The sequence below is a fragment of the Mixophyes fleayi genome, chromosome 6, assembly GCF_038048845.1.
Source record: "Mixophyes fleayi isolate aMixFle1 chromosome 6, aMixFle1.hap1, whole genome shotgun sequence".
Lineage (NCBI taxonomy): Eukaryota > Metazoa > Chordata > Amphibia > Anura > Limnodynastidae > Mixophyes > Mixophyes fleayi.
Window position 1 is genome coordinate 162,682,794 of NC_134407.1, and position 16,161 is coordinate 162,698,954.

The 16,161-nt window shown below is 41.0% G+C and overlaps 1 protein-coding gene across 1 annotated transcript in view; it reads left to right on the forward strand.

The window, feature by feature from the left end:
- The first annotated feature begins 1,060 nt into the window (after window positions 1-1,060).
- Window positions 1,061-16,161, forward strand: part of SKAP1 (src kinase associated phosphoprotein 1) — a 260,926-nt gene continuing 245,825 nt past the window's right edge. Inside the window, exons 1-3 of the mRNA XM_075176982.1 lie at window positions 1,061-1,225; window positions 2,030-2,135; window positions 12,819-12,844. Coding sequence (XP_075033083.1) covers window positions 1,177-1,225; window positions 2,030-2,135; window positions 12,819-12,844 — 181 coding nt within the window. The 5' untranslated portion in view covers window positions 1,061-1,176. The remainder of the gene's footprint in view (window positions 1,226-2,029; window positions 2,136-12,818; window positions 12,845-16,161) is intronic.

Here is a 16,161-nt window from a genome sequence, read left to right on the forward strand (position 1 = left end):
GAACTTTTTTTAATATATTCAACATGCCTTTAATATTATTTATAATGGTATGATTGCCAGAAACAGGAATTCCAGCCTAAACTACCAGGTTCACTTAATGTGCAAAATATGGTAGAAGTCACCAGTTGCACAATCTGACACCAGCTACAATGTTAGCCGCATTGTCAATGACAACAGCACCCACTTTATTTACTAGTCCCCATTCATGAACTGTGTCTTTTAATCGCCAGCACAGATTTTCAGAACTGTGTCTTTCCTGCATTTCAAGGCATTCTAACAGAACTGAACGTAGCTCACAATCTGAATTAGTATAATGGACTGTGACTGCCTTAAAACTTTGGTATTTCATAGAAGTCCATGAGTCTGTAGTTCAGCAAACTGCATCAGCTTCTTGCAAGTTAATGCGCACTTCCTGTAAAGTGCTATTGTAGAGCTGCAATACACAGTTTCCTTGTAGGAGGATTGTATCCTGGGGAAGGTGCATGGACCAGATTTTTGAACTCTCTCTCTCCTTCACAATGATAAATGAGAGGATTCCCTTAATAATACATTTTAGCAGTTGCTCATCCAAATCTTTTCAGCGCTTAACAGACAATGGTCTATTACTGCCGAAATAGCTGTCTAAGGTAGTTAGTTGCTTGGATTGGACAGTGGAGGATTTCTTTAGTCATGCACAGGTGAGTTCATCTATTTGGCTGGGTCAGTAATTATCCCACCTGTTTCTACAGACAGAAATCCTGAAAACATGAATTGTTGGTAGCCCTTGAGGACTGAGTTTGGGCCTCTGGACTAATAGGACAGTGATTTTATCATGAAAAGTTGACACACACACACTTTGGCTAGTTAGTGCAATTTCAGAAGTGTGTTTGTTTTTGTTTTTTTAAAAAACCCCGAAAACAAATAGATTTGTATTTCATCAACTGTGTGGTGCTTTCTACTTTTCTTTTACATCATTAACAACTATAAAGCCAGTGTGAATGAGAAAGTGAGTGAGCCTGCTATAGCTGCTGTGCTTTATATGTCTAACTCCTCCCACTTGTTTTATTTCCTGCCAGAGCTGTGAACTAAATGAGTGTGTTCACTTTGAAGATTAGTTCATTTTGAGCTGATCCCTTTTGAACTACCCATTACTAGCTCAGTGTAACACTGGATGGGTACGCTTCATATTGTGACATAATGACGCAGAGTTTGGCTATACCGCTGGACGTTATCTTTCTTCTTAAAGGTAAATAGCATGGCCGGTGAGGGACAGCGATGTGGTGGCTCCTGGGTTATAATAAGCAGGTGTTTGCTTTTGCTTGTAGTATGATAGAGACACACTTGTTTCTGGTAGAAGAGGGATGGCAGTGGTTTGGGGGATAATTGGTGTAGTCAGACAAATTACATTAGCAGCATCACTGCATACTTGTTCTCTGAATAATGATTTGTGTATGTGGGGGATACAAAGTTAACTTCGCAAGACAGATAAGCTGTCCAGAGTTGTTGTAATGAGATGGTGCACACCTGGTTTATTGGGTAGAGGGGCGTTCTATTATAAGTTTATAAGGAAAATGCTGTCACAATAAGAACACACACAGTGAAAGTTTTCAGTGGTTTAGAGGCTGACTGGCCATGCTGGGACTTGTAGTTCCACAGGAGCTGGAGAGCTAAAGGTGTTTACTTCTGTCGTAAAATGTTGAATATTAAAATGTTGAATATTATTTTCTTTTGCTAGAGGTGATTTTAGATCAGATCAGTAAAAAAAAATAGTTCCCATTGTAAAAATCTTTGTCATTGATCACGATGCACTTTAAATAAGCTTCTCACTAGCTGTAGGTGTGTGTGTGTGTATATATATATATATATATATATATATATATAAATGCATTGTTCATAATCCTTTATAGTTTGTCAATTAGTCCTAACTAATTTATCAATCCTTGCAAAACAAGGTAAATACACCTATTTGTTATATATTCTAGCATGTAAATTTCTTTCAGGGAGCTATGAGTGAGCAGAGGGATAACTGAAACTTGTGGTTGATTTTCAGATGCAGAGTCTTATCTGTCCGAATGTCTTCAGTATGAAAATGTGAGCCTCCGATCAAGAGAAGTTGGAGAGGAATTACTGCGTGGTTTTAGGGTGCTCCGAAATAGGTATGATTGTTCATGACAGGCTTTTTATTTTAGCCAAGGTTGATATTTATTTTTTGTGAATTACAAGACATTTTTACATATGAGATGTTCACACTAATGGTCATAAATAAAGTATATTTTGTGTATATAATATAATCACAGTGTTGTAGGATTAATATAATAGTCTATGGCGGCGGTTCCCAAAGTGTACGCCACGGCTCCCAGGGGTGCCGCGGGCCAGCCATAGAAAAAACAAAACAACACAAAAACTTACCAGTCCGCTCGGTGCCGGGACCCAGCATCAACCTCTCTCACGCAGCTTGTCGCTGATTAGTGACAAGCTGCGTGAGAGAGGTGGATGCTGGGTCCCAGCGCCGCCTTTGTGTTTTGTTTTGTTTTCTATGGCTGGCGTGCGGCAGAGGGGACAGAAGAGGGGGGACCAGCGTGGCAGAGGGCAGAGGAGGGGGGATCAGCGTGGCAGAGGGCAGAGGAGGGGGGATCAGCGTGGCAGACGGCAGGGGAGGGGGGACCAGCGTGGCAGAGGAGGGAGGACCAGCGTGATAGAGGGCAGAGGAGGGGGGACCAGCGTGGCAGAGGAGGGGGGACCAGCGTGGCAGAGGGCAGAGGAGGGGGGACCAGCGTGGCAGAGGGCAGAGGAAGGGGGACCAGCGTGGCAGAGGGCAGAGGAGGGGGGACCAGCGTGAGAGGGGGCAGAGTGTCTGGATGCAGAGGGGGCATTTTTGCATACAACTAAATAAGTATTTCTGTCCTGACCTAAATATTTATTACAATATTTTGACACAACTACTTCTAAAACAGGACTGCTCAGTAATTATTTTGGAGGGGTGCCTTGAAAAAATTATGGAGACTCTTAAGGGTGCCGCGAACTGCACTGGTCTATGGTATGAATCTTTGCAGGAAGACATTGTTATAGCACTTGGTGCCCTCTCCCAGATGTTAAATGGCAATTCTTACTGATTTACCTTAAGGAAGGTGGTTCCTATACTTTTATCTGGGACTTTTTTATGCATGCAATTACTGATTAAAACAGTGTTTGCCAAATAAGTAGACTTGTTATGGGATTGTGCACAATACTTTTATTTTATAATCATCACTTTGCACAGCGAGTCAGTTTGTCCGCATTGCATGCTGTGGTACTTGTGGTATCGTTCAGGAAGTTGTAAGGAGGTGTCTTAGTCACAGTTTGAGCATCTTGCTTGCTGAAAAGGTGCTTTTCTACATACTCATGTAAATTAAGTACCGGTAACAGTTTCTCATAGTTAATGCTTGCGTATTATTGGTGTTGTCAGTGAGAGCATTTCATTTGTTCAGTTGTAAAGCTGGCTGAAAATACTGAATATACTGGCACTGGGATGTGCTGTTAGTTTCTATGGTGAAATACATTAGCCCATGCTAATAGTATGTAGCCACTATGATTATAGCAGTTCTACAATGTGTAACTGTGGCACAAACTATAGTAACAATATCAGTTGATTGGGGGCTGCCTCAATGATGTCTCTCTCAAGGTTGGACTGTAAAAATATCTGTATATGGAAAAATGCTGTCTGTATGTTTTACAAATGTAGACGAAAAAAAAATTGAAAGAAGAGTATAATTATCTGTATAGAATCCCCAGGCACAGAAATTAGAACTACACCAATAATAATAATGTAAACTTTGCAAACATATGGTGCATGTGTAATATATATATATATATATATATATATATTTTAGAGATGGGCGGGCTGGGTTCTCCGAGAACCGAACCCGCCCGAACTTCACCTATCCGAAGACCGAGCCGAGCAGGCTCAGTACTCTGGCGCCAATTCGGAATCAAAATCAAGGCAAAACGTCATTGTGACGTCATCGGAGCTCTGTTCTTGCGATATTTGAAATCCATAAATACCGGCCTCCACAGCAATCCATTGTCATTTGACAGAGGGAGAGAGAAGGGTTAGGTCACAGGCAGCATTAGAGCAGGGAAGGAGCAATTATTCTAGCAGGAAGAGAGGAGGATAGAGGAGGCATTTTTGCAAACATTACCAACTGTTTGAGGTGTCATATGCCCTCCTCCAGAAACTATTTTCTGGCTGCAGAAATAGAAATATACCAGCAGTATAAAGCTTGGATTTTGCACTACAAGTGCTTTGGGGTGTCCCATATTCCCCAGTGTGAAACAACAATTTTTCTGGTGCTGAAAGTATTATCTAGCAGCACTATATATTTCATATTTTGCACTAAAAGTGCTTTGGGCTCATTAAAATGGATTCAAAGCAGTCCAGATATGAGCAGGATCAGCAAGCAGGTGCTGACACCAGTCCTGATGGTAGTCTTCCCTGGACGTCATCTGGTAAAGCCTATGTAAAAGTACATAGTATTTTTAAATCAGGGGAAAAAACACACCAAAAATTTTACCGTATTGAAGTGAAAAAGAACTGTAACTGAGGAAAAGTTAACTGCTGATTAAAAAAAAAAAAAATTGCTAACATGCCATTCTACACACGCAGTGGCAAAGAAAGAATGAGGCCTTTGCCTTTCTCTATTAGTGCCAGATCAAAAAATGTTACTGAGCCTTCTTGTACGGTCACTCGTGACCAAGCAAGACCAAGTAATTTGGAGTCCAAAAGTGGTGCACAACTACTGTTACGCGTGAAAGCCGAGCTGCAAGAAAACAGTAAGGCATTAGAGGAAAATATATGCTCTGAATCAGAAATGACACCAATCCCTGTGGAGAGTCCATCCACCAGTGGTATGTGTAATCGTGAGCATTCTGTTAGTGTACCCATACAGAAGGGCCCTTTCAACATTTCTGCTGATGTGTGCCTGAACAGCCCGAGTGTAGCCGGTGATACACCAATTGAGGATGCCACTTTGGAATTAGAAGAGGATGAGGGGGAGATTTGTGTAGGCGACGAAGGGCACTGATGAGGATGTTGATGAGAATGATGTTGTTTGTGTAAGTCCTGCACCAGTGGCAGCAGTTCTGGCACGTGACAAGAAAAAGGCCATTGTCATGCATGGGCATAAAACAAAAAAATCCACTTCTTATCTGTGGAATTATTTCTACCCAAATCCAGACAACAACTGTATAGCCATTTGTAGTGTATGTCAAGCCACAGTCAGTCGAGGGAGGGACCTTAACCATCTTGGAACCTCATCCATGTTACGCCATTTGACGAGAGTTCATGGCAAAGTGTTGGAAAAAGCTGAAAGTTCTTCCAAAAACATTACAAGCACTCCATCATCAGCTAGGACCCTTTTGTCACCTACATCCCGATGGCTGCAATCTACACCCACAACACCATCCTCCTCAGTAGCGATCAGAGTTAGCCCTGAATCCCACTTGGTAAGGCTGGATGACTCCTGCACTATAATTGATTCCTCTGAAGAATGTTTGAGCGTTGGCCCCACTGCTGCTGCTGTTGCTGCTGCTGGGGGTGAATCTTCCTCCCATAAGAAGGCCAAGAAAAAGAGCAGTCCTACATTGCAACGATTAACTGTGAAACAATCATTTGCGAGGGGAAGCAAATATGACAGCAGTCACCAAGCGAATCACTGACGCCATGGCTACTATGTTAGTGTTAGATCTGCGTCCAATATCCACAATAAACGCAGCTGGTTTTTCACAGTTAATTGATGTTTTGTGTCCGTGTTACAGAAATCCATCGCAACACTATTTTTCCTGTAAAGCTATTCCGCAACTATACCAAAAAGTGTGTAAAAATGTAGTGATTGCGCTGAAAAATGCCATTGTGCCTACTGTACACTTAACCACAGATATGTGGACAAGTGGAAGTGGGCAAACCAAAGACTATATGACTGTGACAGCCCACTGGGTTGGTCATTCGCCTTCACCAGCAGGAACAGCAGCAGCATGTATACCACTACGTAACATTTGTCACAGGCAGGTCACTCTTTGTATCACCGGCTTCACTAACAGGCATACAGCTGATAATTTGTTACAAAAACTAAGAGATGTGATTGATACATGGCTTATACCACTTGGACTCTCCCCAGGATATGTCATTTCTGATAACGCCAACAATATTGTGCGAGCATTACAGCTGGGTGAATTCCATCACATTCCCTGTTTTGCTCACACCATCAACTTGGTGGTGCAGAGCTTCCTAAGAAATAACCGTGAGGTCCAGGAGATGCTTTCGGTGGCCTGTAAAATTTCGGGAGAATTTCAGGCATTCTGCCACAGCATGTAGGAGACTGCAGCAGCTCCAAGAACAGTTTAACTTGCCCTGCCACCAACTTAAGCAAGAGGTGTTAACTAGGTGGAATTCCACCCTGTACATGCTTCAAAGGATGGAGGAACAGCGCAAAGCCATCCAAGCGTATTGCACAAGCCATGATATTGGGAAATGAGGGGGGATGTTTTTCACTCTTGCACAGTGGGGAATCCTTTCTGTGCTGTGCAAGGTGCTGAAACCATTTGAAGTTGTGACGTGTGAAGTGAGTGCAGACTATGCTAGCTTGAGCCAAGTAATTCTCTTAATTCGAGATGAGATGAGATGATGAAAGAAAGCAATTCCGCAAATTATGTTGGCCTAGTAGATCAAGTACTTAATTTGCTTTGCAATGATCCTTGAGTAATTAAAATCTTGAACTCTGATCACTACGTTTTGGCCACTGTGCTTGATCCAAGGTTTAAAACCTACATTGATTCTTTGCTTTAAAATGAGAGAGAGATGTGAACCTTTGCAAGGAGCTATTGCTCAGCAAGTTGTCCGCTGAACTGGGCCTTGGCTTGACGACGTGTCCTCCTTCAGTTTCTCAAGCAGCTGCTGCTCGTAAAAAATTAAATTTTCCAAAGCGAAGCAGGGAAGATGCAGGGGGCAGACCACTACAGTTTAACATCTGGGCTGGTTTGAAAGATTTTTTTAAAAAAAATGTGTGACCTTGCCCATAACTCTATCCAATCCGAGTATTAACATGCAAAGGATGGTGGAGGATTATTTTCAAGAGGTAATTGATCTGGGTAATGTCAGACAGTCCCTTACCTTACTGGGAAGAAAAGCAGGCCATTTGGAAACCCATGTACAAAATTGCTTTGCAATACCTAAGCTGCCCACCCTCCAGTGTGTACTCTGAAACAGTATTCAGCACAGCCTTGTCAGTGATTGACGTAGGAGGTTACTTCCAAAAAATGTAGAAAAGATGATGTTCATCAAAATGAACTACATCTTCCATGAGGAAGGCCTTTACCATCAAAGACATCCAAGCACTGACAGTTCTCTAATGGCGTATTCAAGCGGAGATGAATTAATAGTCTGTGGTGATGACGTACACACTGATGATGGTGAGGATGATGCTGAAGATGATGACGAAAACATCTTTTTAAAACTTTCACTCTTAAGTGTAGGGTGTAATCTACCCCCAAACAGGAAAGGGACTTGGGGCATTTCTATATCACGTACAGTCTTGAAAGGCTGCTGTTTTGTCAATTTCACGATAAGGGTAGGGTGTCATACACAAGCAGACACCAAACTGCCTTTGTCCATTACTATTTAACGTAAGTCAATGCAGGCTGATTTTTTCTATTTAACTACAAGTGGAGGGTGTAATATACACCCAAAGATGATGACTACATTGCCAATAGTCAAATATGGAGAGGAAGACAACCAGGCTTGTCTGTATAATTTGGAGGCAAGTATTAGAATTAAGGATGGCCTACCAGGGATTAAGCTGTATTTTTCTTAATTTGCACTACTAGAGCCAAACAGAAAAGATACTTTGGGCATTTATATTGACTCACGTATCCAAGAAACAGGTGGAGCACTAAAGTAGGTTATTTTAGACCAAAAAAATGGTATTTTTTACAAAAATTGCAAACCAAAACGCGCAAGGGCGATTTTGCCAAAACCAATACACGAAGGTCAGTGACCATCTCTATATATATATATTTTGCACATGCATACACACAAGCATGGAGTAGGCTATGTCAAAATTAGATAAACACATGGATCAAACAGACCAGTTTAATATGATTAGGCAAAGAAGATAAAAAATGCAGCTTATTGTAAATTGCCTTAAGTTATCTTACGAAGATTCATCCAATCTACATAAAATATTAATGTGTCTTTGCGTGCAGCATCTTATGACAGTGGTGCATTCCTTAATAAAAGAAAGTGAAAAAAATTAAAAATTCACATATTAATTCCACCCAGAAATAGCCTCATGTATAGTGGTAATTTCCACCCAGCATTAAAAGTGCAATTCTCTAATCTAATTATGTTGAAAATTATGCACAGTTTCAATTATAAGTATGAAAATAAATGATTGCCTGAGTAAACAGAGCTGATTTGACAACTAATAAAGGTAAGAGAGTGCAGTTTGCACTCTGGTACTCATTTAAAAAGTGTACTAGATGCATTGTAACTTTGCACTGTTTTATTTTTTGTAATACATCGCATTATTCTGCTTGGTTTATAGTCATTTATGGCTTAAACTAATCAACTAATCATGTTTTATTATATTTATTTATGTGTGTGTGTATATGTATGTGTGTGTGTAAAATATATATATATATATATAATGTTAACCCGTGCATGATACTCATGCATTCTAGTCAAATCAAGCTACCTAAGGTGTTAAAAAGGTTCTTGTCATGCATTAGGGCCTAGCCCAGGCCTCCTAAGGGGAAGAGCGTTACTTCCTGACGCAAGAGCCCTTTTTTAACGTGGTTTTGTCCACATGTCACCACCTCATCATTTTTCTCCATCACCTCATCCTTTATCTTCATCGCCACTTCCTTCATCAAGCTACTTAAGGTGTTAAAAACTCCCACTGTCACCCCCTGGCAACCACCAACCACTCCCAACTGTCACTTCTCCTTCAAGAAATATATATAGTCAGTGTATAACTCTGCCCAGCAGGTGGCGCTGCAGCTTGTTTTGTTTTTTTTTTTCCACACACGCCACTAGGCATTTATATAGTAGAGATATATATATATATATATATATATATATATATATATATATATATATATATAGTTTAAATAATAATCACATTGGGCAAAGTGCTCCATGAAACAGCGCTTCCTCACCGAAGTGCAGTTTGAAGGACATGAAATGTATTGCATTACACTGCTGATCTCCACTTGCTCCGAACTTATACAAAAATTATATGTTTGCGGATTGAAAATGACTGTGTGTCCTTCTGCAAAGCAAGGGGTGCACCTATAAATGTTTCTCTGCACTCCTGTACAGGGGCGGACCCAGACATTTGCCCTACCCGGGGCGATTTTAGGGGGGGGCGATTTAGGCCCCGCCCCCTTTCTTTGTTCTAAGGCTGCCGGCGGCTGCACAGTATGTGCAGGTCCGTTCAGCAGTGAAAGTGTGCTGTCCCGCTGCTCTGATTGTATTTAAAACACAATCAGGGCAGCCGGGCAGCACACTGTCACTGCTGAACGGACCTGCACAGTGTGCAGCTGTCGGCAGCAAGCCCCTGCTAGGGGGGGTGCGATCGCCCCGATGGCCCCCCTTCCCCCTGGATCCGCCACTGCTCCTGTACACCATTTCAATCTTCTTGAATACATTTGTGCACAGCTCTGCAAAATGATGTGCACTGGTGCTCAGTACATGGCAAGACACTCCCAGGTTATCTTACCAGTGCAAAATATTCTACTTCCTCAAACCCAGACCCTATGATGTTATGTTTGAGTGTTTATCACTACAGTCGCAGCTCTTATTTTAATCTTATAACAATTTGAAATTTTTATTGCTGGTTCAGAGCTTTTGCTTTTCTTTTACACTGATATCAAAGTAAGAGGTGTTCACTAGATTAGTTTCTGGTATTCACATGGAAGAAAACAACTCCGCACAAGGTTAGGATTATCCTGGTCCCTATATTGTCATTACTGAATAAGGTGAGGGGGTGCTCTTCCCATTAGTAGACATTAAGGAAGAAGAAAAGACATGGGTACAAGAAGGCACTCCTATCCTATTTCGACATCGAATGAAATGTACGTGGGGTAATCGGCATCATGTATGACGTCACAACCCAGACGTAGGGCCAGTAAGCGGCAGTGCCGCTAGCGCTCCCCAGCAAACGCAATAACAAATTTGAATACCGATATACATCATTGATCCAGTATAAAGTTACCTCTAAACTTATATCTATACCTCTAGCTGCAATCTCACTGTATATACATAATAGGTAGAGACTTGGCTGTAAGACTGGTACCCCTTCTTGCTAACCAGTGATAGGAGGTCTGAGGTTTATGTAATAGGAAATTGCCTTATTTAATACGAGCCATATATCTATTTGAAAAGCCACATCTCCATGATGGATATTGAGTTGATATTTATAATAACGGACAGTGAATGTTATTGCTGTTACGAGCCGCAGCGATATGCCACATCATGGCGTGAGGTTGCATTAGTTACAACGCACTGTTATCTTTGTGGCATAAAGTAGGAGGGTGTAGGGACATCCTCCAACTCCAGGGGGAGCTCTTATATGATTCTATTTGTCATTTATACAATACATGTTCCTGGTTGTGATATGACCTATGCTAGTTCTAAGCTAGTAATTAATTATCAGCCTCCTGAGGCTGATTGTCAGCCCTGTCCTCCTCCTTTCTGATTTGTTCATCATAGTATTTAAGGCAGTGAGGACTGGGCCTCACTCCCGGTTATAGTTCCTGCTCTGTGCATGCTTACCTGCTCCCTGCTCTGTTCCCCTTGGACCGTGTACTGGACTCTGCTATATTGCATGTGACCTTGATCTCTGCCTGTTACCTAGATTCGTTGTTTGCCGCCAGCCCTGACCTTTTGCCTAGACTACACCACCGCTGCCCGCTGTACCCCTTGACCTCAGCCCGCTTGAACTTTGCTATTCTTCCACCTGGCCCTCGTCTGCCCTGCAGTAGGGTTATAAACTTGTACTACTTTGAGCTTAAGACCTGGGGGCATCCGAGTACCTATGAGCATGTTCAGTTCTATGGGAAAGGCGGCTGCTATAGGCGAAGACTTCTGTGACCTGTTCTACAAGTTTATGACACTTGCCGTCAGCCATAACAATTGCAAGTGGGGTATAATTTGGAAACTATATTGGCCGAGATAACACAGATTAAAAATAGTTAATAAGGGAATAATGAAATCTGAATCCCTATATATCTAATAGGGCTAATATCTAGCGGCGTGTGTTTGTGTGTGTTTGTGTGTGTGTGTTTGTGTGTGTGTGTGTGTGTGTGTGGAAAAAACTATTTTCTCAGAAAGGGCTCATCCAATTGACCTGAAATCTGGTATACTGACATTATTTGACAAAAAAATTATAATAGTGAAGTTAATTAACTTCCATCATCCCCCCTTTCCCCCATGGGAGGGGTAGTAAAGGCTAAATTTACCAGTTAAGGGCTCAAACTCTTGACCGTGTGGGTATTTATTTACCAGAGCCTGTGTTTGGTCATGGACAATTGTATGTCGCATTTTCACGAGTACGGAGAAGCAGTGATGTGAAAGTGCTGGTTATGAATACTGCCCTTCAAGGAAGACTGAGCACAGCGATAAGTTGTTTAGCAGAAACGTTGTGTATCGAGAGGTTTTAGAACAGTAAGACGATGGAGATTAAGGATGTGGCGATGAAGATGAAGGATGAGGTGATGGAGAAGAATGATGAGGTGGTGACATGTGGACAAAACCACGTTAAAAAAGGGCACTTACGTCGGGAAGTAACGCTCTTCCCCTAAGGAGGCCTGGCCTAGCCCCAAATGCATGACAAGAACCTTTTTAACACCTTAAGTAGCTTGATTTGACTAGAATGCATGAGTATCATGCACGGGTTAACTTGTTTTTTATATGTATGCTGGGGAGTGGCTATTTAGGGAATCCTTTATGCCATCATGAGTAATTATTGATAGCTCATTATTGGTGTCTACAAATCTGAATACTTAGAATATGTAAATATACTGCAAATGCATAATAAAAATGATACCAATGCATAGATAGAACTGTACACTTTATTGACCTAATATAACTGTCAAATGTGGAAAATATTTATTGACCTCATTAGAAGTCACATATGTGGCAAACAAATGATAAGATTATATGTTAATAAATGTAGTAATTTCAGTTACATAGTAACTGTTTAATGTTAAGGATCCCATTTACTGGCATCACTTAGGGGTTGATCATTTTAAACACACTATTTTCTTTCTATTCACATAATTCTTTCTATGTTTTAATATTTCACTGCTATGGACCAAGGATTAATAATGTGCTCGGGGTTAACTATATAATTTCAATATATATATATATATATATATATATATATATATATATATATATATATATATATATATATATATATATATTTATATTTCTGGTATTGTAAGATTTTAAATAAATTGCCCATTTTGTAATTATTTTATTTACATAAAAAGTGACTCCTCCATACTGCAAATAGTTCTCTCCATAGGGTACCTGAAGCTGAGTTCCAGCTCATGCTTTAGCTTTTCATGCTGGAAGACCTAGTCCATTCACTGCTCATTATATGGCCAGCATATAATGCACTTCCATGGATCTCTGCACTGGTTTTCCCTGCAGTGACTATGAGCAGCATTATATGCTACCTGGCACCCAGATTTATGGTATATTTGCTTCTCTCACCATTTGGCTAAAATAATTTACCCAACAATATATTTGACTAATATACAATTAAAAAGCTTAATATTGGTTTGTTTATATTTTTTAGGTACCCGTTGGACTTTCAACAGAGAGGTAAGTAAAATGTGACAAGTCCAATTCTATGCTACTAATTTATCTGTTGCTTTTATACTCAATATTTTAGTATTTATTTGTGTTTCGCCTGGGCCCAAGTTAGATGCTGTGGTGCAGAGGAGCATGACTTGTGTGTGGGTATCCAGAATCTTTTTCACACTTCCTGTTTGTCAGGTATATAATATGTTGTGGGCTTGGGTCCCAGAGAAATGGGTCACTGACACTTGGGGTCCAAACTGAGAAGAAAATAGACGCTCACCACTTTAAATGATCTATCCGTAATTACCTACAATATTGTCACCTCCCTAAATTATCACAGACTCAGACTGCTTTTCTTAACAAAAATATAGACCCTGAAAAAGTTACTGATGCTACACCTAAAACGCCAATCAACAGCTGACTCAAGCGGTTTTTCTGCTCTTTACTATAAAACATTTATTGGGCCCCTGGTCCCAATGCTCACCAGCTTGTTTAACCCAATAATGGCGGGGAGGGGGGCAAGCTTAATGGGGCCACCACTAGAGCGTAATTGTTGTAATACATAAACCGGGCCGAGATCCAACTGTAGTGGGTAGTTATCGTCCCATATCACTCCTAAACGTTGACCTTAAGCCAGTGGATGCCAAACTTTCTCAGCTCAAGGCTCCCTTAGGGTCTCCATAATTTTTTCAAGGCACCCCTAAGCCAGAATAATTACAAAGTAGTCACCCGCCTTGCTTACCACCAGCCTTGGCCGTGGCACCCCTGTGAGTTTGGGAACCACTGCCTTAAGCTGTTTGCTAAGGTTTTGGCAAATAGATTGGAATCGGTCATCATATTGTTGGAACACCCTGATCACCCTGATCAAGTTGACTTTATCCTAGATAGACAGGTTTCTGACAATAGTAGGAGAATTATTGATTTAACCCAGGTAGCTAACAATAAGTCCCTCTCGGCTCTTGCGGTTGCCCTTGACTGGGAAAAAGCTTTTGATAAGGTGGCTTAGCCCTTTATGCAGCAGACTCTGGTGGGCATGGGGAGCTAGGGTGTTTTCTGCAGAGGAATATCGGCTTTATACCACGGTCCTGGCTAATTGACTCTCGTTGACCCCGTTTCACATTCATAATGGTACATAACAGGGATGTCCCCTCTTCCCTTTAATTTTCAGGTTTGTTATGGAGCCGCTGGAGTCACGCGTACACAATAATGTAAACATATCTGGTATCACAGTAGGTGCTTACACTCACAAAATTACTTTATATGCAGATGACGTATTACTTGCCTTGCCCAAACCCCATTATGCTCCCTAATCTTCAAGAAATTTGTGAATATGGCCTACTATCTAATTACAAGCTTAAAGCAGACATCTGAAATCCTAGACTTGAACATACCTGCGGAAACTCTCTTTGCTTTAAAATTGAATTATAACTTTAGTTGGCAGACAAATGAAATTGAATACTAGGGTATCAACCTAACCAAATCCTATAGCCATTTGTATAGAACCAACTTCCCTAGACATACAGGGCATTATTCAATAAGGAAAGTAAGGCAAAAAAAGCAGTACATTTTTTCCTGGATAAACCATGTTACAATGCAAGGGAGGCAAATTAGTTTATTATTTTGCACATAAGTTAAATACTGCCTGTTTTAGCATGTAGTACACAAATACTTGATAGCTTTATTTTTACTATAAAATGTATGGTTGATCTAGGAAATGTCTTACCCCAACTATATATCTGTCCCCACAATTTAAATTTATCTCCCCCTCCAATGCAACATGGTTTTGCCGAGGTGCAAAGCTTGCTTTCCTTTCCTTAATGAAGCAGGCCCATAGACTCTATTGCATGTGAAGTGGCATAAGCTCATTGTTTCATGATTCAGACACATTGTAGCCGTTAAAATGTACCTATTGTCCAGATTATTATATTTATGGCAAACCCTCCTCGTCCCTGTTCCATCGGGAATACTTACTTCAACATATCTTCAAGTTTATATGGGCCAACAGGAAGCCTAGGGTCCGCATGCGTATACTATACAAAAATGGAGGGCGGATTAGGTGTACCAGATTGTCTCAAATATTATGAAGCCACGCACATGACTCAATGCGTCTTATGTCCTATCCTACTCTCATCCCCAACAGCGGATATGGATAACTATAGAAGCTGATCTGCTTAAAATGTGTTTTCCCATATACCTAACTTTGGATCTCCCCACACTTTAGGAACAAAAATTTAGCCCTTCTTCCACCAATAAGATTTTCTTTACAAATCTGGGATCGTGATACACGTATATATGAATTATGCTCCCACTATCCCCATATGGCCCCATTGTGCAACACTCCTGGCCAGGATCATATATGCTTTTGCAATTGGACTAAATACCATCTCATTTTTGCCCTCGCCTTGCCCTCACTTGTTTTTGTTTCCCACAGTTCATCAATCTCCAAAACAGATTTAGATGCCCTCATTCAGCGTTTTTATCAAAAAAAAATTAATTAAGTTTTTTTTCCAAACCCTTCCTACCCCTCAGTCAGAACTCCAGTGGTTCCAACTACAGTCTCTCTGTTAGAACATCTAGAGGGCTTTTCTCATCTCTATATTAGATAATACTACCTCACGGGCAACCGTTGAAGGAACCCCACAAACTAGCTTGGGAAAGGGATGCAGGGGAGATTCTGGATCCTAAAGAGTGGAATAAAATCAGAACTAATCTCTCCAAATATTCAATCTCAGTAAGGGTAATAGAAAACATATAAAATCCTTTACAGATGGCATTGGATTACAACCTGCCTATAGTCCATTTTTCCCGACTCCTCGGACTTATGTTGTAAGTCGTATGGCCACAAGGGTACCCTGCTGCATATTTTGGTGGTCATGTCCTAGGCTAAGAGAATATTGAGAAGAGAGCCATAACTTGATTAATTCTATTAATATCCACTCCCTTGTACTCTCTCCTGCCCAGACCCATCCCATATACCACCCCCCAATTCTCAAAAACTAATTGGACATATTCTGAACACTGCTAAATGTCATATTGCCTCCCAATGGAGAATCCTAACCCACCCTCTGTCTGCTACAATGAATAGTATTTGGATGATATACAGAATAAAACATATCACTGCTCCCCATATTTTCCACACCACTTAGTCCCCTTGGACGGACTTCTGAGACCAAACCTCCCCTAACTACTATCTAATACATAGGCTACCTACTATCTACTAGGCTACATCAAACTCTAGCAATGATTCCTGTTTCCTTTTCCTCCCACCTCTTCTCCCTTTTCTCTCCTATCCAAATACCTCCGCTGCAATCTTAGCAGTTTTTTCTATTGTACCTGAC